The sequence below is a fragment of the Nomascus leucogenys genome, chromosome 3, assembly GCF_006542625.1.
Source record: "Nomascus leucogenys isolate Asia chromosome 3, Asia_NLE_v1, whole genome shotgun sequence".
In the NCBI taxonomy this organism is placed as follows: domain Eukaryota; kingdom Metazoa; phylum Chordata; class Mammalia; order Primates; family Hylobatidae; genus Nomascus; species Nomascus leucogenys.
This window is the reverse complement of record NC_044383.1, coordinates 134,768,951-134,790,685: the sequence shown is the minus strand read 5'-3', so window position 1 is coordinate 134,790,685 and position 21,735 is coordinate 134,768,951. Positions and strand designations below refer to the sequence as shown.

Genomic DNA, 21,735 nt, shown 5'->3' with positions numbered 1-21,735 from the left:
CCGGTTTGTAAAATCAGTTTAAAAATTGGTATACATTTAACCAGCAATTCCAAGTCTAGGAATTTATCCCAAGGAAATAGGGAAGTCTGCAACAATTTAATAATGTTCATCACAATCTCATCTACAACCACAAAAAACCTGGAAATGCGCCAAATATCAAAAAAGTCTTCTTATAGGAATTAATAGTACATTCACAGGCCACTCTGCCACCATAAAAACCAATGTTGTAAAAAAACACATAAAGATGTGAAATGATATTTATGATACTACAGAGTGGAGGAGGCATGTAACCAAAGCAGTTGTGAACAAAGAAATTAATGTGCGTTTTATTTTCTTTGTGCTTTTTTCCTGTATCCCAATATTTTACAATGAGCATGTATTAACAGTTTTAATTAATTCTTAAAATTGTGTTTTTAAAGAATTACACAGAGTCATTCTAATTATTCACTCTATGTGCATCCAATTATTTTCTCTGGCTATAAAAAAAAAAACTTTACCTAGAATATTTGTATGTTAGGAAACTTTGGTAATGAATTCTGATACTGTGCCTCACCGTCAAAACGTAAAACAGTACCAAATCTGCAATAAATATTTGGAGAAACTTCATCTCTACGACCAGTTGGTTTGCTCTCAATGCTTATTAACAAACATGACATTAGGTCAAAATCTGTATGTCCACAAAACCCCAAATAGCCTATGTTTTAATACTATAGTTTCCAAAGATGAATAAAAACAGCCATTTAAAACTTGAAATCATACAAGGGTGTGATTCTCACTTAAGAAAAACTTAATGTTCTTAAATAGGAACAACCAAACTGGTGAATGAAAATTCAGTTTAAAAGATATCTATGAAATGCTTAACAGCACAGATCTTTAATGAGCTAAGCTGAACCCTGACACATTTGTTGTTTACAGATATTCATTATTTCCCAGAAATGCTACTCAAAATGTGGCCCTCCAACTGCAACCTCACCTACACCTGGGTGCTTGCTGGAAATGCAGAATCTCAAGCCCAGCTCCAGACCTGCTACATCAGGATCTACAGCTTAACAAATCCTCGAGTGATTTGCATGCACATTAAAGTTTGAGAGATGCCAGTGTAGAGAAGCTGTAAACTAAAGTGTTATAAGTCATAGACAAAGATTATAGATTAAGATAAAGCATCCCTAAATAGTACTGTAAGAGGATTTACTGCACAAACAAAACTCTCCGACCCTGTATCTACTACAGTGGTTCTTTACTTTGGTTGCATATTAGAATTACCCACGGAACTTTTAACATATACACCCTTGACCAAATGAATACATATCTGTGTTCTCCAAAGTTCTCCAGGTTATCTATCATGCAGCCAGGCTCCAGAACCCCCTGCTCTACTAGCATCAACAGGGCCTTTAGGAAAGAGATAACCAGTCTAACTATATCCAGGCATGACCAATCACTGCGTCTACTACCTCTTTTAACTCCCCCTGTTCATCACACCTCATATGGGATCTTAAGTCCTTCTCTGTCCCTCCAGGTACAACACAGCCGCAAGAATATGGTGATTATCTTAGCACTCAGCACACAACTGGTGCTCCATGAGCATTTGTTGAAGGAATGAACCTGTCTAGATGGAAAAGACAACAGAGAAGACTGCCAAGCTAAATGTAAAGAAGGGCAAGTGGGTGCGTGGGTGAGAGCAAGTGGGTGAGTGGATGAGAGCAAGTGGGTGAGTGGGTGAGAGCAATAGGAGATCATGTGTCTCTGATCTTTTAAGGCTCATTGATGTGAGACTTCAATGAAGAATAAGCCTTGTGAGCAAGACTTACTCTGCAATTAACAAAGTCAACTATCATTCTGACAAGGTGACAGGGAAAAAAATCTGGGGAAGAGAGGCTATATTTTGGCACAGAAATGCATTATGCCATAAAACAAATGAAGAATGAAGATATAAGCCTAACAAAAACCATACGATCACCTCAACAGCTGCAGAAAAAGCATTTGGTAAAATCTAACATCTTTTCATGATAAAAGCCCTTAACAAACTAGGCATCGAAGGAATATAGCTCAAAATAATAAAAGCCATATAGGACAGACCCACAGCCAACATCATACTGAATTGAGAAAATTTACAAGAACTTCCCCTATGAACTGGAACAAGACAAGAATGCCAACTCTCACTACTCCTATTCAACACAGTAGCAGAAGTCCTAGCCAGAGCAATTAGGCAAGATGTTGTGGGAAGTCAGGGACCCCGAACGGAGGGACCGGCTGAAGCCATGGCAGAAGAACATAAATTGTAAAGATTTCATGGACATGTATTAGTTCCCCAAATTAAAACTTTTATAATTTCTTACACCTGTCTTTACTACAATCTCTGAACATAAATTGTGAAGATTTCATGGACATTTATCACTTCTCCAATCAATACTCTTGTGATTTCCTATGTCTGTCTTTAATCTCTTAATCCCACCACCTTCATAAGCTGAGGATGTATGTCACCTCAGGACCCTGTGATGATTGCCTTAAGTGCACAAATTGTTTGTAGAGCATGTGTGTTTGAAAATTACTGATGTCATTTTTCACAGAATTAGAAAAAACAATCCTAAAATTCATATGGAACCAAAAAGAGCCTGAATAGTCAAAGCAATCCTAAGCAAAAAGAACAAAGCTGGAGGGATAGCATTATCTGAATTCAAATTATACTACAAGACTATAGTAACCAAAACAGCATTGTACTGGTACAAAAACGGACATATAGAGCAACAGAAGATAGTGGAGAACCCAGAAATAAAGCCACATACCTACAACCAACCGATCGTAAACAAAGTTGGCAAAAATATAAAATGGGGAAAGGATACCCTATTCAATAAGTGGTGCTGAAACAATAAGTGGGGTTTGAACAATATGAAATCTGGGCACATTAAGAACAGGGTAACAGCGATTTTCAGGGAACAAGGGAGATAACCTTAAAGTCTGGCTGCCTGTGGGCCGGGCAGGACAGAGCCATATTTCTCTTATTACCAAAAATGGGTAAGAGAAATATTGCTGAATTCTTTCCCCAGTAAGGAATATTAATAATTAACAGCCCTGGGAAAAGAATGCATTCCTAGGGCAGGGCCTCTAAAATGGCCACCCTGGGAGTATCTGCCTTATGCAGATATAGATAGGGATGAAACACGCCCTAGTCTCCTGCAGCACCCCCAGGCTTGCTAGGATTAGGAAATTTCAGCCTGGCAAATTCTTGTCAGACCAGTTCTCTGCTCTTGAACCCTGACAATGTGTGCACAGCGGGACATGGAAGTTCATTAGTGATTCTAGTTTCACCCTGACCTTCTGCCTTGTGATCTTTTGTTGCCCTTGAAGCATGTGATCTCTGTGACCCACACCCTATTCGTGCACTCCCTCCCCTTTGAAAATTGCTAATAAAAACTTGCTGGTTTTACAGCTCAGGGGGCATCACGGAACCTGCCGACATGTGATGTCTCCTCCGGACACCCAGCTTTAAAATTTCTCTCTTTTGTACTCTTTCCCTTTATTTCTCAGACCAGCCGACACTTAGGGAAATAGAAAAGAACCCATGTTGAATTATCGGGGGCGGGTTCCCCCAATAGCAAGAGAAAGAAATAAAAGGCATCCAAATTGGAAAAGAGGAAGTCGAATTATCTCTGTTGGCTGATGACATGATCTTATACCTAGAAAACCCTAAAGACTCCTCCAAAAGACTTCTAGATTTGATAAATTACTTCAGTAAAGTTTCAGGATACAAAATCAATGTACAAAAATCAGCATTTCTATACACCAATAATGTTCAAGCAAGCTGAGAGCCAAATCAAGAACTCAATATCATTTATGATAGCCATAAAAAATAATAAAATTCCTAGGAATGCATTTAACCAAGGAGGTGAAAAATCTCTACAAGAAGAATTACAAAACATTGACGAAAAAAACTGTAGATGACACAAACAAATGGAAAAGCATCCCATGCATGTGGACTGGAAGAATCAATATCATTAAAATGCCCATACTATCCAAAGTAACAGATTAAATGCAATTCCTATCAAATTACCTATGTCATTTTTCACAGAATTAGAAAAAACAATCCTAAAATTCATATGGAACCAAAAAGAGCCTGAATAGTCAAAGCAATCCTAAGCAAAAAGAACAAAGCTGGAGGGATAGCATTATCTGACTTCAAATTATACTACAAGACTATAGTAACCAAAACAGCATGGTACTGGTACAAAAACAGACACATAGAGCAATAGAAGATAGTAGAGAACCCAGAAATAAAGCCACATACCTACAACCAACTGATCGTAAACAAAGTTAGCAAAAATATACAATGGGGAAAGGATACCCTATTCAATAAGTAGTGCTGGAAAAATTGGACAGCCATATGCAGAAGAATGAAACTGAACCCCTTTTCTTACCATATAAAAAGTTAACTCAAGATGAATTAAAGACTTAAAGGTAAAACCTGAAACTATAAGAATCCTAGAAGAAAATCTAGGAAAAACTCTTCTGAACATTGGCCTGGGCAAAGAATATATGGCTAAGCAAGGCAACAAAAACAAAAATAAACAAAAGGGACTTAATTAAAGAGCTTCTGTACAGCAAAGAAAGAATCAACAGAGTAAACAAACAACTTGTAGAATGGGAGAAAATATTTGCAAAAATGCATCCCACAAAGGACTAATATCCAGAATCTATACAAGGAACTCAAACAACTCAAGAAAAAAGCAAATAACCCTATTAAAAAGTGGGCAAAGGACATGCACATTTTTCAATGTCTGCAGCCCACAAAAATATGAAGAAGAAAATGCTCAATATCACTAATCATCAGAGAAATGCAAATTAAAACCACAATGAGAAACCATCTCACACCAGTCAGAATGACTAGTATCAAAAAGTCAAAAAACAACAGATGTTGGCAAGGATGGAGAGAAATGGGAACATGTACACACCGTTAGTGGGAATGTAAATTAGTACAACCTCTATGGAAAACAGTATGGAGATTTCTCAAAGAACTAAAAATCGAACTACCATTTGACCCAGCAATCCCACTACTGGTATCTACGAGAAGGAAAAGAAATCATTATATCAAAGAAACACCTGCCCTTGTATGTTTATCATAGCACTATTCACAACAGCAAAGTCATGGAATGAACCCAACTGTCCATCAACAGATGACTGGATAAAGAAAATGTGGTCTATATACACCATGTCTTTTGCAGCAACAGGAATGGAGCTGAAGACCATTGTCCTAAGTGAAGTAACTCAGAAACAAAAACTCAAATACCACACATTCTCACTTCTAAGTGAGAGCTAAACAGTGGGTACACATGGACATACAGAGGGAAATAACAGACAATGGGGACTCTCAAAAGCAGGGAGGGAGAAAAGGCTTGATGATTGAAAAATTACCTTTTGTGTACAGTGTTCACTATTCGGGTAATGGGTACACTAGGAACCCAAACCTCACCATTATGCAATATACCCATGTAAAAAACATGCACTTATACCCCCTGCATCTATTTTTTTTAAAAAAAAAAAAGGACAGAAGCCTGCCCAGCAACCAAATTCAGTTCTAGCAGTTTCTCCTGACCATGCTAGGAAGCACCCCTGAAAACATGGCTAAACACACACTCTATGTCAGAGTTTGGGTCAGAGACAGAGTGCCACCATGGTAACTGCATACATTTCAAGACCCTTGCATAAAAAGCACATGCCTCTCTTCAGCCACAAGGAATAGGAGAGAAAGACAAAGATGCTTGAATAAAGTATTCTCCAAATACATTTGAACAATTCATCATCTTATGAGACCCAAAATATTATCACTGATATCCTTTGCCCAGGTGAAAAGAGGAGACAAAAGCCAGAGATTATGGATCTTAACAAATATTTCCTGTCCCCTCCCTTCAGTTTCTGGGAAAACTCTTTATCTCGCAGCACGAATGAAGAATATAACTACAAACATTTCAGGGTCTCTCAGGCCTTGGATCTCTGCTCTACAAGCAAACAAGAACAGCCTTTTGAGTTGGGAAATGCATGAGCAAAGAAAACAAGGTGGCCTCAATCCTGTTATCTGCCAAAACAAAATAAAGACACTGCGCCATTTGGTTTTTATATTTATGTGGTTTTCTGGAATCGTTTCTCCATTTTTACCTTTGTGTCCCATGCAGCTGTTAGAGAGCTGCTTCTATGGACTGTTGGGAGAGCACGCAACACATTTTCAAGAGTAACCCATGTTAACCCCGCACTGCTGAAGTTGGCTCCACACTCGGGGGTTATGTCAACATTTCCTCCTTCAAGCAGATCTTCCACACAGGAACTCCTGCCTCCACCTGCTAAAAGGTGACCACACCACAATCCCTGGGCCAGGCTGGCAAGGCTGCAGGGGTGAGTGTGGCCAGGCCCAGGTTGCTCAGGTGCCCACCCTCCTTCCTCAGCCCTGCCGGGCCTTCTCCACCAATCGGCACTTTCTGGTTTCTTACCCACTGTGGTAAAAATAACTTCCTCTTGAAGTATCTAAATCTGTATGTGATTTTACACACTTTTTTTTTTTTGGCACGTTGTCGGATGAATTCTGACACTAAAGCAGAATGAAATTGCAAGAGATCTGCAATCACATTTCTGTAAAGCTCTGACCAGATGAGTCAGTTCCACTGTTTTCTCGAAGATTGAGAAAATACTTCCAGGCAAGACACTGCATTCTAAGCACCACAGCAGTTCCTTCTCCCCTAAGCTTCTTAGGAACTTGGCAGTGTGGTAGATGGAGGGAGGCGGAGCAGAAGGCAGGGTGCTGTTTGTTGTGATCTGCCCATGGCTTACTGGCTGTGTTGTGAGCAGAGAGGGCATCTCAGGGGACTCATCAACCCACATGGACGTGGCTCCCAGAACTTGGCCCCACGTGCTTGGAGGAGCTGAAGCAGGGCTCCAGCCAGCCCGCTGGGGGCCTTGAAGCCAGGCTCTGTTGCACTCCTGCTAACACCCTCAGAAAAGCGGTGGGAGGAGCAGTCATTCTCAAATACCACAGTTTAGAAGAGGATCCCTTCTGACAGTAACATACCACTGCACAAAGTAGGCTCACTGAGGGAACTGGAAAACTGTTCAGTTCTGTGGCTTTTACGGGCCATGTAGACAAAGGAAGGGGGCTAAGATGTGTAAGGGAATCAAAACCATTTCATTTCTCTTTGTGCTTACTGGCCAGCCGTGTCTCCTCTTCTGTGACTGCTCCTGTACTCTCTGCCCACTTATCTCGTGAGTTGGTTTATCTTTTTCTCATTGATAAACTGAACTTTTAAAGACCTGCCTGCATATTAGTTCCATTTCCTGGGGAGATGTTTGTGTGTTTTTTATTTTTTTTGCTACGTTTATGGGGTGTTACTGTTGAGCTTTCACTTTAATATATTTTTTCTTTGTGATTTTTACTTTCTGTGTCTTCAAATGACTTCTGATGAGAAAGTACTGGTAAACAGACCTATTCGTCTGACAAGATTTATGTGTGTAGCACAGCAGGGTAGACATAATAGTCATTTCAATATCTTCAATTATTTGAAGACTATACAGTCCAATAGACAAGCCTATATAGCTACCAGAAGAATAGCAAAAAATGGATGGAGGCTAGAGAGGAGTAGCTCACCATGCTGTGAAGAACCCTCTTATCCACTGGAGCTGCCCACAACGAAATGGGATGGCCAGTAGCAGGCAACCAGGAGGAGGCTGTGCAAATCCTCAACAACACGGCTTTCACCTGTCACATAGTGAGACTCTAAACTCTGGAAACCCATGTCTTACTCTGCTTCTTCTCTCTTAAGACTTCCTGGGGACATTCTGCTTCCCCTAATTTCTAGAGCAAGTTCTGGCGGAAGTAGAGGAAACGCACTGCTGATTTTAATTTTAGAAAAAATTTGACTACGATTAAGACTCAGAAAATGACGACAATGATGGCCTAAAATGTTTTTGTGTATTCTACTTGCCTTGGTCACTTGACTTCTGCAATTTTTTAAGTAAGTGTTTGGGTCCAAAGAAAATAGCCTTATATTTGTTTCAGTTGCTACAATTAAATGACATCTTGTCTCTTTCAGCACATGATTTGAAGAACAGAAGAGATCTTGGAACAATCTACTTCAGTGATTCTCAAGAGAAAAGAAGCACTCTCCCTGGGAGTGCACAGAAAAATTACCTCAGGGATTTTTTTTTTTTTTTTTTTTTTTTTTTGAGACGGAGTCTCGCTCTGTCGCCCAGGCTGGAGTGCAGTAGCGCGATCTTGGCTCACTGCAAGCTCCACCTCCCAGGTTCACGCCATTCTCCTGCCTCAGCTTCCCAAGTAGCTGGGGCTACAGGCACCCGCCACCACACCCGGCTGATTTTTTGTATTTTTAGTACAGACAGGGTTTCACCGTGTTAGCCAGGATGGTCTCAATCTCCTGACCTGGTGATCCGTCCGCCTCGGCCTCCCAAGGAGCTGGGATTACAGGCATGAGCCACCGCGCATGCTACATTCTTTTATTTTTTATTTATTTATTTATTTATTTATTTATTTATTTATTTTGAGATGGAGTCTCGCTCTGTCGCCCAGGCTGGAGTGCAGTGGTGCGATCTCGGCTCACTGCAAGCTCTGCCTCTTGGGTTCACGCCATTCTCCTGCCTCAGCCTCCCAAGTAGCTGGGACTACAGGCGCCTGCGACCAAGCCCGGCTAATTTTTTGTATTTTTTAGTAGAGATGGGGTTTCACCATGTTAGCCAGGATGGTCTCGATCTCCTGACCTCGTTATCCACCCACCTCGGCCTCCCAAAGTGCTGGTATTACAGGCGTGAGCTCAGGGACTTTTTTTTAAAGGACTTCCAATGCCATGCCCTTTCTCCCTCTCCTGCCACTGAGATGTATTCCCATAGTGACAGTCAAGACCGTATGGAAACACTGCTATGGATGAGGGTCCTAAGGAACGGAAACAGCTGAGAATCATGGATCTAATGAAACTCCTTCATTGTAGAGATGAAGACACTGAAGCCTTGGAGGCTCACATGGCTTAACACTGACAACTGACTTATTGTCGGGACGCCCTGCACACCCAGGCCTAGTGCCCCTTCCATCCAGCCTCATGGCTCTGCCTGACAGTTCTGCTTATCCAATGGGAAGGCATTCATGTGAAACAGACTTTGTGTTAAAGCAGGAAGCTCTGTGCTGGAAGACAAGGTCAGGGTTTTTAAGGTCCCTGAACAAAATACAACTTTCTACGAAATAATGTAAAATCAGCATTTGCCTTCAACTGCTCAAGGAACTGGGTGACTGGCCATGCCAGATGGTATGGCTCTCACTTGCTGCAACACCTACTGGAGGCTAACAGAGCAAGGCAACACAGAGAGGCTGAGCATGGGAAACAGGCAAGTTCACCAGCCTCTTGGTGAAGACACAAGATCTGCTTCTGCGGTTCACTACTCTTGCTGACTGTCAGTGAGAGGGAAGTGGGAACTGAGAAAAGAATGCGGGCGTACTACTGGATGTGGTAGTTTCGTCATGAACGGGGGAAGTTCTGGGAGCAGGCACAGTGTATGCCTGGCATTGTGATTATTTCTGAAAGGATGTAGCTTATGGATCACTAGTGCAATCCCAGAACAGCTGGCTATCCCAGAGACTAAGCTCCAGCATACTCCCTCCACACAGCTATTTTTATTTTGTGAATGCAGGAACAAAAAAAGTAGTGTGGATAAATTCAAAACAGAGGAAATCAGGCTGTGCAAAGAATGTGTCCTTTAAAGACTATCTCCAGGAAGCAGAAGAGAAGAAGCAGGAAGGTGTACATATATGTAATTAGTGGGATGGATGAATTACTGGAACTTGTCAGGTGTTGAAGAGCCCTTGCCAAATACTAGTTAAGTAACTGTGTATTTCTAGGTTTGATTGCTTCTTTCAATCGGAAGCCAGGTTATCAGTGAATCTGCATACTCCCCCAGCTGTGTGCTGGTATGAGTGTGTGTGTACACTCATATGTGTATGTGTGCTAAATGAAGAGGGAGTTAAAGGGAAGCAAAGAACAAGCTGAGAAAATTGACAATTGTTGAACTTAAATGTCAGGCCTTGGGTTAGAGAAGTATCCTGTAAAACAGCAATTATTAATCCTACTGTATACATCAAAACATCAGAGGTTCAGAGAAGTTAATAAAATTGCTCGAGCTGTCCCAGGTAATAAATGGTAACATAGAGCTTCACACCCAGAGCTCTGCTCCAAAACCTATATCCTTCCTAGTGCCTGATGCTTCTGCCCCAAAGAAGCCCTTCCATGAATATTTGTTGAATAACTGAACAAAGGAATTCATATGTCTCAGAATATTCTCATTTTTCTTTCATCAAGATTATGAAAATTGTACTCACTGAACTAAAAAACAGCAATGGTGTTTCCAGAAATGCAGTACAGTTAAAGGTAATAGGTTATTTAAATCATCTATTAATGAATGAACTAAGAATTGCCTTATCAAAGCCATGACGTAAGATTATTATAGTATCTTTCACCAAACAAGTGTAAATGGGTTGGTGCACTGAGACCTAATTTTATAGTATGGTCATACTGCAGTTTTAGGTTAAACTCTGTTCAGTCCCTATTTCAAAAATGACATCATTCCATGGTCTCATCTCCTTCATGACTTAAAGTCATGCTTGAAACATACTGGCTAATTTAACACAAATTGCTGCCTAAAGAAGACACTAACCTACAGAAATAACAGCTATTCTGCAAACTTCCAAAACAACTGGTCTAGGATTTCAGAAAATGACAAGTAACAAGAAGTTTGCATTCTAACTGTATGCACACAGATCTCTAAATTGACCTCAGATATTCTTAATTACAGAGCGAGCTCTAAAAGTGTAATTCCAAATGCCCAAAGGTTAGAAGCAGACAGTTATCGCTGTGCACAGAAGGAAATGTTTGTGTTACTAGGTATGATGGCTTGTGCCTGTAGTCCCAGCTTCCCAAGAAGCTGAGGTGGGAGGATGGCTTGAGCCCAGGAGGTTGAGGCTGCAGTGAGCTCTGATGGCACCACTACACTCTAGAATGGGCAACCATCTCTAAACAAAACTATATATACTCATATGACATAAGTGGTTGTAATGTATTTGCTTGGAGCATCAGCTTCAAAGAGCAAGGTAGGAATAGGCTAAAGGCATCCATTGAGCTAGAGTCCTTCTTGGCATCCCTCCCCACATTCTCTAAATAGAGACCAACCAAAGCAGGGTTTGGAATCCTAGTGAAGAACAGTTGCTCAGCAAATATACTGAATCAATGGCCACTTCCTGAGGGCCTGTGTGGAGCACCCAGAAGAGATGTCAGAGCAGGGATGCGAAGTACTGAATAAGCTTCCTCCCTTCAAGGTGCTTGCTCACAGATGATCACAATACAAGGTAGAATGTCAAAACTTCGTAAGAGATCATGAAATAAATAAATACTTACAGGAGTTTAGAGATCCTAATTGGAATTGTAGCTTCCTAAACAATCAGTACAGAGACATTAGCAGAAGTCTAAGCAGGCAGCGAGACAATAAAAATGAACCAGTGGCAGTTTTGGGGAAATTACAGACAATCAATATAAACCCTGAGACAGACCAAGAGGTATGGCGTAGCTTCAAGACTAAGCAGCTATATCTGGTTCCCTGGTAATTTTGAATGAGAGTGTATTAGTCCATTCTCATGCTGCTATAAGGACATACCTGAGAGTGTGTGATTTTTAAAGGAAAGTGGTTTAATTGACTCACAGTTCCACATGGCTGGGTATGCCTCAAGAAACTTACCATGATGGCAGAAGGGGATGCAAACACATCCTTCTTCTCATGGTGACAGGAGAGAGAAGTGCTGAGCAAAGGGGAAAAGCCCCTTATGAAACCATCAGATCTTTGCAGCCATAAAAAAGGATGAGCTCATGTCCTGTGTAGGGACATGAATGAAGCTGGAAACCATTATTCTCAGCAAACTATCACAAGAACAAAAAACCAAACACCGCATGTTCTCACTCACAGGTGGGAATTGAATAATGAGAACACTTGGACACAGGAAGGGGAACATCACACACCAGGGCCTGTCATGGGGTGGGGGGAGGGGGGAGGGATAGCATTGGGAGATATACCTAACGTAAATGACGAGTTAATGGGTGCAGCACACCAAGATGGCACATGTATACGTATGTAACAAACCTGCATGTTGTGCACATGTACCCTACAACTTAAAGTATAATAAAAAAAAAATATACCATTTTTCACCTGGATGATTACCAGAACTATAGAGATGACATCTAGTTCTGTGGAGGTGGCAGGGAAATGTGAATTATGTGTAAATTACTTCTAAATTATGTGTAAATTTTGATCTAAAATATTTAACAAAATTTAATAAATTAAAAATGCTCATAATTGGAATACTGGATCCCAGTAATCCAGTTTTGGGGAACGTGTATTAGAAAAAAAAAGAAACCGTCAGATCTCGTGAGAACTCACTAACACAAGAACAGCATGGGGGTAACCGCCCCCACGATTCAATTACCTCCCACAGGGTTCCTCCCACAACATGTGGGGATTATGGGAACTACAATTCAAGATGAGATTTGGGTAGAGACATAGAGGCAGACCATTTCAGAGAGTGTTACCAATTATTCAAACTGAGGCCAAGCAGCATCTAATTGACTGTAGTTATTTTAAAGCTTCTTATTTTGATTATATATATTTTTGAAACCTACTAAAATTTTGTCATTTTGTAAAAACAATATTTCTTCTTAAAACTCATAAGTTATTTTACTAAAGAGAAACATACGTAGCAAATATTGTTCCTATATAGTTGTCCTTCGTATTATACCACAACATGAATACAAAATAAATTGCATATGAATTCCAATTTCATGAGAATGCTTAAGATTTCCTTGGTTGCTTCATATATTGTATAAGGAACATAATAAACCCAAATGTTTTCTCCTGCTGAGCTCATCAGCTCCATTCTAGTGAGCAAATATAAAGACAAAATATATCCATTGTACTATAATCTGCTGTTCAAAAATTAGCTAAATGCATATTCCACATACAAGTCACAGCAATCTTTGTGACATCTCTAAAATAGTTAAGTGTAACTATCCATGAATTATCATACCTTAGAGATAAATGTAAAGTGTTTAATATTCAAAGTAATCCATAACTGTAAAACAAGACCCCCAGGATTCTTTAGAACAGGTCCTTGTTTTCAATCCATCTTTAGAGTTTATTTAGGTTTTACTATATACCTAGATACCGTACTTAACACTTTAAAACTCTTTTACATATAAAACTAATTTCTTGCTCCTTGATAAGGTGAACACCTGTAATATAGTGAACAATACATAACGGTATTGTATTTAAGTCAGTATCATATTTCCCAACCCCCAAATTAATAGCAAGATCATATACCTGAAAAGGGTCTAGTGTTAAGAATATATAAATAATGTTTACAACTCAGCAACACAAATACAAACAACCCAATTCAAAAATAGGCAACTGAGGTAACTCAGGAATGAAAAACTCAACATCATATGTTCTCACTCATAAGTGGGAGCTAAGCTATGAGGATGCAAAGGCATAAGAATGACACAATGGACTTTGGGGACTAGGAGAAAGGGTGGGAAGGGAGTGAGGGATAAAAGACTAGAAATTGAGTTCTGTGTATACTCCTTGGGTGATGGGTGCACAAAAATCTCACAGATCACCACTAAAGAACTTACTCACGTAACCAAATACGACCTGTTCCTCTAAAACCTATGGAAATAAATTTTTTTAAAAAAATCAGCGGCCGGGCGTGGTGGCTCATACCTGTAATCCCAGCACTTTGGGAGGCCAAGGCGGGTGAATCACGAGGTCAGGAGATCGAGACCATCCTGGCTAACACAGTGAACCCCATCTCTACTAAAAAATACAAAAAATTAGCCGGGCATGGTGGCGGCCGCCTGTAGTCCCAGCTACTTGGGAGGCTGAGGCAGCAGAATGGCGTGAACCCAGGAGGCAGAGCTTGCAGTAAGCTGAGATCGTGCCACTGCACTCCAGCCTGGGCGACAGAGCGAGACTCTGTCTCAAAAAAAAAAAAAAGAAAAATCAGCAAAATGTGAATAGACATTTTTCCAAAGAAGATATACAAATAGTCAACAAGCACATGAAAAGATGGTCAACATCATTAATGCAAAACACAACCCCAATGAATATACCACTTCATACCCATTAGGATAGCTATAATAAAAAAATGGAAAATAAGAAATGGCAGTGAGGATGTGAAGAAATACTTTCCTGGCGGGGGATGTAAAATGGTGCAGCCACTGTAGAAACAGCTTGGCAGTTCCTCAACAAGTTAAACTTAGAGTTACCATATGACTCAGCCATCCCACTCCTAGGTATATACCCATAAGAACAGAAAACAGGTGTTGAAACAAAAGCTTGCAACACAAATGTTCATAGCAGCACTATTTACAGTAGACAAAAGGTGAAAACAACCCAAATGTCCATTAATGGGTGAATGGATAAACAAAATGTGGAATATCTATACACTCTTATGGAATATTTTATTCCATAATAAAAAAAACTCTTAGGAAATATTATTCAGCCATAAAAAAGAATGAAGTACTGACACATGCTATAACATGGATGAACGTTGAAAACATTATGCCAAGTAAAAGAAGCCAATCACAAGAGACCACATATTATATTATTCTATTTCTATAAAATGCCAAGAATAGGCAAATCTATACAGACAGAAAGTAAATTAGCGGTTGCTTAGGGCTGGGGTTGATGGGGCAAAAGTGTTGGATAAAGGGTATGGCATTTCTCCTTGTGGTGATGAAAATCTTCTAAAATTGTGGTAATGGTTACACGTATCTATAATATATTAAAAGCTATTAACCTATTAAAAACTTTAAATGGGTGAATGATATGGTATATGAATTATATCTCAACAAAGCTGTTTAAAAACTAATAGCAAATGCTGAAATGTACTTCATTTGGAATTCTCTTGCAAAACAGTTGCTACATTGACGTTTGCAAATAAGAATTTTTGTGAAATGTTAGTGTTTCTGTCCCTATTTCTGATAAAACAGGGATTTATGTATATGTTTGCTTAAAGCCAAGTTTCTATTTAATACAAATAAATATACTTATGACAAAATTCATTTGTGGTCAAGTCTTACTTCTTTCCAAAAAAACAAAAAACAAGCAGTAACTCCTAATAATTCTAGCAGCTACAATCCATCAAATAAGATGTGTTTTCATTGTCCATCATGGACACCCACCAGTACAGCTGCAGGCCAAGCTACTGTTTTTGCTCCTTCAGCCTCCCTCTGAGGAAGCAAAAGATACTATTTCTTTTGGGACTCAAAAAGCTTGACCACTTTCTTTCCAGTTTCTCCAAAACAAAACTAACCACTGTTTTAAGCCTGAATTGATGACAGGGAATTTGAAGAAAGACAGTATTTAGATAACCCACATTTATATGTGTTCTTAGACAATTCATACTGAGACTAGTCTACATTAAAAAATAGTTTACAAGGCAGATTGCTTTTCACCATTCATGCTATTTGTTTACAGAACGGATTACCATAGCTGAATTCCATTTTCTATCCTTTCTCTAATACAGTGCCACTGTGTCCCCAACCAACCCCACAATATGAACTTGTAGCTATGAACAAGAATATCATTTTTTCTATGTCAACAATTTCTATTGATAACATCATATTTTATGCATTCATTCCCTAGATTACTGTTTGGAGCGTAAAGTACTATGTTTATACCATGTGTGAAATGCAGAAGAAAAATAAAATTTGGCTTTTTAGGTTCAAAGAAACTATTTTGTAACAGATATGGACCTCTATTTTCACATTTTCCTTTAAATGCACTTAAACTTAGAGAATTTCAAATTCAATAAAATGACATACTTTTCACTTTTTGACTCCAAATTGCCAGGCTCATACATAATATATGCAAAGATTGGCAATTCTGAGAACTAAAGCTCTATATCTCCATTTAAAGTGGTATAAATTAAAAATGGAAAGGAAAGCATATCAGCTTGGAAAGTCCAACAAGTTTAGCTCCCATAAAGTCTAAATCACATATCCAAGGCTGGATGATAAATCATTAGAGTTTGTCAGTTGTACAAGATCAGTAGTAAGCCATCTGGCTTATTCTGTTTATATCAATGTAATGAGTGTTATTCCAAGTTTTTGATAATTCCACAGCTCATAAGTAATAAGGCTACTGGCAGCAAGGCTGCATCATAACCTAATTTCTGGGGGAGATTTTATTTGATTTTTTGTTTGTTTTCCATAGCAAAAGAAAGTTTGAATGCCATTTCAAAAAAAAAAAAATTCACTGAATTGGAAAGACCATGGTCTCCAAACTTAAGTGTAGCATTTGCTATATATTTCTATTTACCCCAATGTATGTTTGTGTTCCCCCTCCACCCAATCTCATTGTGGGAAATCAAGATAACAGTTATCCTTGCATGATTTTCCTCCCCACCACTTCCTTTACTCTTTTCAAATGTGTTACGGCAGAACATTCTTTAAGTAGAACATACTCTGCCTTTCCCCAAATTGACTAGGAAGAAGGACTGTTCACCGCTGTCTCCTATGGGGAAGAGAAAGCATCATCAGTGGCTCTGTTCTCTTCCTTCCCCACGCTATGCTTTCTGGTTGCCCCACGTCAGCTTACTCCTCACGTCACACCTTTCCTAACCTCGGAAGGTCTAAAGCCAGCTGGGGTGGGTGCTGTTGGCTGGTCCTTCCCTCAAAACAGTGGGGCTTAAGTAGCAAAGAAGATGCATTTTTTAAAAGTTGAAATTAAAAACTGAAACCATGTACATTACCTTTAAATACTTTATAAATCTACCCGCCCACCCCCCGCCCCCATTCCTCCTTTCTCTCAAATACATGGGAAGCCTCCTGAAAGCAATACTTGGCTCAACAACAATGGTTCTCAAATTCTCTGCGTTGGAATCACCTGGAGGACTTGCTGACGCACAGATTGCTGGGCCCTGTGCCCAGACTTCAGCAGCTTTGGGATAAGACCTTAGAATGTACATTTGTGACAAATTCCCAGGTGATGCTGATGTGGCAGGTCCAAGGACCCACAATGGGAACCACTAGCCTAGACATAGCACAACTGCTAAAGAAAGAAAACGCCCGGAAGATGCGAGTCCGACCAACATTACTCCCAGTTGTTGTCCACCTCAGGGAGGGTCTAGTTCCCTAAATAAATGGAGGCCGCAGAGTGCGGATTAATACAGGAAGGTAGAGTTAAAGCAGATCAGCCGCTTGAATTATTTCCCTTCTCTGCTGGCTCCTCAAGATACTCAGAGTACAAGTATCAAGAAAAGGAAAGTGGAATTATGGACGTAAATGTGATGGATCATTTTTAGCTAGTCCCGATCTTTAGATTCCCATTTGCATCTTGGCTGTCCTTCCATTTTCTCCTTTAAACTGCCCATAGTGCTATGCAATGGGTACTGCAATCAGACAGACATGGGTTGAAGTCCTGCCTCGCTTGCTATGTGTCCTTCCTAACCCTGCCCTCACTTTTCCCATATAGAAAATGGAAATAACAATAGAACCTACCAACAGTGTTGCTGTGCAGATTGAATGTCACCCTGTGTATGCACTGACTGGCACATGCTTGATAAATATTAGCTTTTACTATGAATGCTACTGTCTCTTGGCTTTCCTATGAGAATATTCAATATGTTAAATATCACACTACCTGTTTGATACAACAGGTTGGGTTATTAATTCAACTGCTATTTATTGAGTGGCCATTGTGTGTCAGAAATAGAATATTGTAGAAGTATACTGAAATAATACTCTGTAAAGAAAAGTGTTTGATATAAACATTTTTTGATTTGGAAAATTTTGACTTTACATGAGCTTACATTTACGAAGAATACTTGCTTCCAAAACTGGCTGAGGAAATTGAGAGGATGTGTTTACTAACCACAAGTTTTGTTTTGACAGACACTAAAATAAAAGAATGGAGGAAAACAGGGGAAAGTAATTCTGCAGACACAGTGGCCTTATATTATTAAAGGTATATTTTAGACCATCCAAAATACCACAAGCCCACTTTTCCCAAAAATCATTATATTTATGTGACAAGACAACAGCGAACAAATTTGGCCAAGGGTATCCTATTTTCAGTTCACAATGATGTCATTTTGAACCTATCACATCAGTCAGAAATGTAATGATCAGCTAGTAACAGGAGCAGCAATCTTTCAGTTCTTCCTAGTTTCCTGAGCAGAAGCTGAGAATTCACCCTTCTACCAACTGACCACCCAAATTTATCAGGCCTCATTGTTTGGAAATATAAAGTGAAAATGTTAATGCAATATATGTTGAAATTTCTTGATTTTATCCTCAGTAGTACCAACCCCAAAACTTTAGGAGCTGGGTGGAGGTTTCATTGACAGTCAGGTGTGGGTTCTAATTCTGCCGTGAAACACCACGCCTATGAAGTCTGAGTACCCTACACGAGGCCAGGTGCTTTGAGGACAATGAGCACAGATGTCTTCCATTCTGGTCCATTACACTTTTCCCTACACCCCTGGCCTCCATCTATTACTTAAAAAGAACTTCTGCAAGAATTCATTGTCAGATTTAATGGAGAAAGACCCTGAGCCTCAACGCTTGCCTCCCAATGCCTGTTAACAGGGATTGCTGCTGGTGATGAAAATACTGTTAACTTTTGTGGCACTAGCAGGTGTCAGAGAGTGGAGGAAGCTATGAGACTCCACAATACAGAACTTATGAAAAGAAGAGGTTTGATTCCCTAATAAAGGATATATTGCCCCAAATCCTCTATGAAACCGAATGCTATGGAAATCTACTTGGGCCAACTTTTCCTCCAATCTGTAGTTCCCCAAAGTTTATAAAGAAATAAAAGTGTAACTTTTAAAATATGAAGTCTTGTACAAGGTAAAGAATATTATTTTATCCACGTCTACATTTCCAAATGCCCTAACACATTTGTAACTTGGCTGATGTGGTTTTTTGTTTTGTTTGTTTTGTTTTTTTCTTTTCTCTTTTCTCCAAACTGTCTATCTAGACCTGTGGCTTCTGCCACGAAGTGACGTTTGGGGTAACTGTGGCAGCCTCCAGCTGGCCCGGGTCATTTGGCCCATTTTCCTTCCAGCACTGCGGTGGCTCTGCTTCCCCACACTCGCTCTCACCGTGCAGATGCTCAGGCTTATCACTTCGGATGCTTGCAAGCCGGAGCTCTCCCAGCCTTCACCCCCGCACGACCTCTTCTGGCCACAGACTTATGAGGGATCTGCATCCTCCCTTGGCTCGAACGCGCGTGCCAGCATCGTCCTTGCGACCTGGGCTTGCGCTCGCCTGGCCCTGGCACCCCTGGCTCCCGCAGCCGAGACGAGGGAGCTGCGGGGTCACGCCTTCTCGCTGGAGCGGCTCTTTCCCTCCCGTCACAACCCCTTCCTTACTTCTGCTAAAGACAGGCGGCCTCTATCCTAATAAACCACACACACACACACACACACACACACACACACACACACACACACACACAAGTTTTGACTTGAGCTTGAGACGCACACAGCGCCGAGGATCCTCGGGTTACTGGAGGCGACACTGCTGGCCAGGCTGACCCGCGCCCTCGGGCATCCCCAAACCCCTGGATGTAACCCATTCCCCGCGCCAGGCTAGCTGCGGGCGGCAGGGTGGGCAGCGGCGGCTAAGGGACAAGCCAGCCCGGGGACAGCGCGGAGCCACCAGGGCCGGCGGGCAGGCGGGGGATCCGCGAGACAGAATTCTCAGAGCAGACCGTGGCAAGGGGCTAAACCCACCCGCACTCCCCGGGGCGCGGGACGGGACTGAACTGTGGTCACTAACAATGCCACGGAGCGGACCGTCCCTTCCCTTCGCCACTCCCCGCGCCGCCAGGCCTGAAGATACACACACTCCGGCACACCCCACACACCCATCCACTTCGCCCCAGTCCGGGTGGGGGTGGCAGAGGTGGGGCGGGGGGAAGGTGAGCGGTGCCTCGCCCCGGGGTACCTGCCGGCAGCGCAATCCAGCGGCGCCCCCGCCTCGGTGAGGACGGTCGGACGCGCGGGAGGAAGAAGGCGCTCCCGACCGCGGCACCGATGCTCACGGGCTTAGCACCTGGAGAGCCCCGGGGCGGCGGCGGCGCGCGGTGGCAGCGCGAGAAGTCCCCGGCGCGCCCCTCTCCCCGCCGCACAACTTTGCGCAGTCGGCGCCGCCCCAGCGCCTGCCCAGCTTCCTTACCCAAATACTGCCGCAGGTCGAGCAGGAAGCGAGGGGGTCCCCCGCTGAGCTGATAGAGGAGGGAGCCCAGGCAGAAGACCAGCAGGGTGGCCATGCAGAAGCCGTAGTCCCGGAGGGAGAAGCGCAGGAAAGGCAGCAGGGACACCCGGCGCTTCCAGCTGCCCAGGCCCGGAGGGGTGCCCCCCAAAGGGGCCCCATGGGGCCAGGGATCCGCGCCGCCGCCGGGATGCTGCTGCTTCTTCTTCATCGCCTGCTCCGCCGCCTCGCACAGCCTGCCCGTGCCAGGAAAAGGTCACCCATCCGCCGTGAGGAGGAGAGCCCGGCTGGCCGACTGCACATGGGGAGGGCCGCGCGGAGGGCAGCCGGGTGGGGGCGGGGAGAGGCCGAAGTTGCCAGGCTCAGGAGACTTTCCTCGGCATGGTCCCCGCCGCCGCGGCCCGAGCGGCCGAGGTGTCCGGCCCCGGTTTGGGGCGCTGCCCGTGCCGGGGCGCCGCGCCCGTCCCGCGCCCGCTAGCGTCCCCACGCCCCGCGCCCCGCCGCGCCTCGGGCTCGCTTGCGGCCGCCGGGGTTCGCCTCCAGCGCCAGCGTGGACCCCCCGGCTTTGTGTCTGTAGGTCTCGGCGTGTTTTGTCCCGGTTCAGGCTTCTCTAAAAAACGGCAGGGAGGAACAGGAGGCGGACACCATCCCCTCGCTCCACCTCCTTGACAGGGGTTTTCCTGCTTCTCCTCCCCTTTCTCCCTCCGGCGCTCCGCAGCTCTCTCCTCCCTCTCCCCTCCCTCTCCGCTCGGGTCTCGGGATTTCGCTCGGGTGTCACGTTACTGCTTCTGCTGGGGGCGGAGGGGGGGAGGCGGCGATTATTCGCAACAAGGAAGAAAGTTTCTGGGTGTTTTCTTTTTTTTTTTTTTCCTTCCCCCGTTCTTTACAATCTGGCCGCGGTTCCTGCGCCACCAGCGACCTCTTGGGGGCCCCGCCGACTTCCCTCTCGTAAACAGTCACCGGCGGGAAGAAGAAGCACGACTGACTTTACTATTTACCTTTTTTTCAGTTCAGAAAGTTGATTCTCCTTATATACCCCGTGCGAGCTGCTTACCCAAGGCCGATAAAAGGTACTAGGATACAGGCTCAAGACTTTGCTGAAATGGGAAAAGAGCAAGCGGTGCGAGTTATGGTCAAACACGCCCCAGAGGGCCAGGCGCAGCGCCCGAACTCCCGGGTAGGGGAGCCGAAGAGGACGCTCTCTTCTTGTTTTTCCTGGTCCTACAACTACTCCACCTCGCAGTGACCGGAGAGGCAAGTGCGGGGTGCATAGCGGACTCTAGGAGGTCATTGCCCTGGCAGACATGAAGGGGAAAGAGCCCAGTCCCCCTATACGCCGATTTCATTGCTGCCTCTCTTCCCTCTATGGGGAAGCTTCTGGACCTGAAAGAACCTCCTGAGGCAGAAAAGGCTCCATCATAGACACAGATCCTCT

The 21,735-nt window shown here is 42.8% G+C and overlaps 1 protein-coding gene across 7 annotated transcripts in view; it reads right to left on the bottom strand.

Moving 5' to 3' along the window:
- Positions 1-21,022, bottom strand: part of UST (uronyl 2-sulfotransferase) — a 421,134-nt gene extending 400,112 nt beyond the window's left edge. For 6 of the 7 annotated variants that reach the window (XR_004029389.1, XR_004029392.1, XR_004029388.1 and 3 more), the window contains exon 1: positions 20,265-21,022. Coding sequence is in view for 2 of the 7 variants with exons in the window: in XM_030809812.1 (XP_030665672.1) it covers positions 20,265-20,511 (247 nt within the window). In the remaining 5 variants the exon portion in view is untranslated. The remainder of the gene's footprint in view (positions 1-20,264) is intronic. The other variant, XM_030809813.1, reaches the window with a different exon arrangement.
- Between the last annotated feature and the right edge of the window lie 713 nt (positions 21,023-21,735).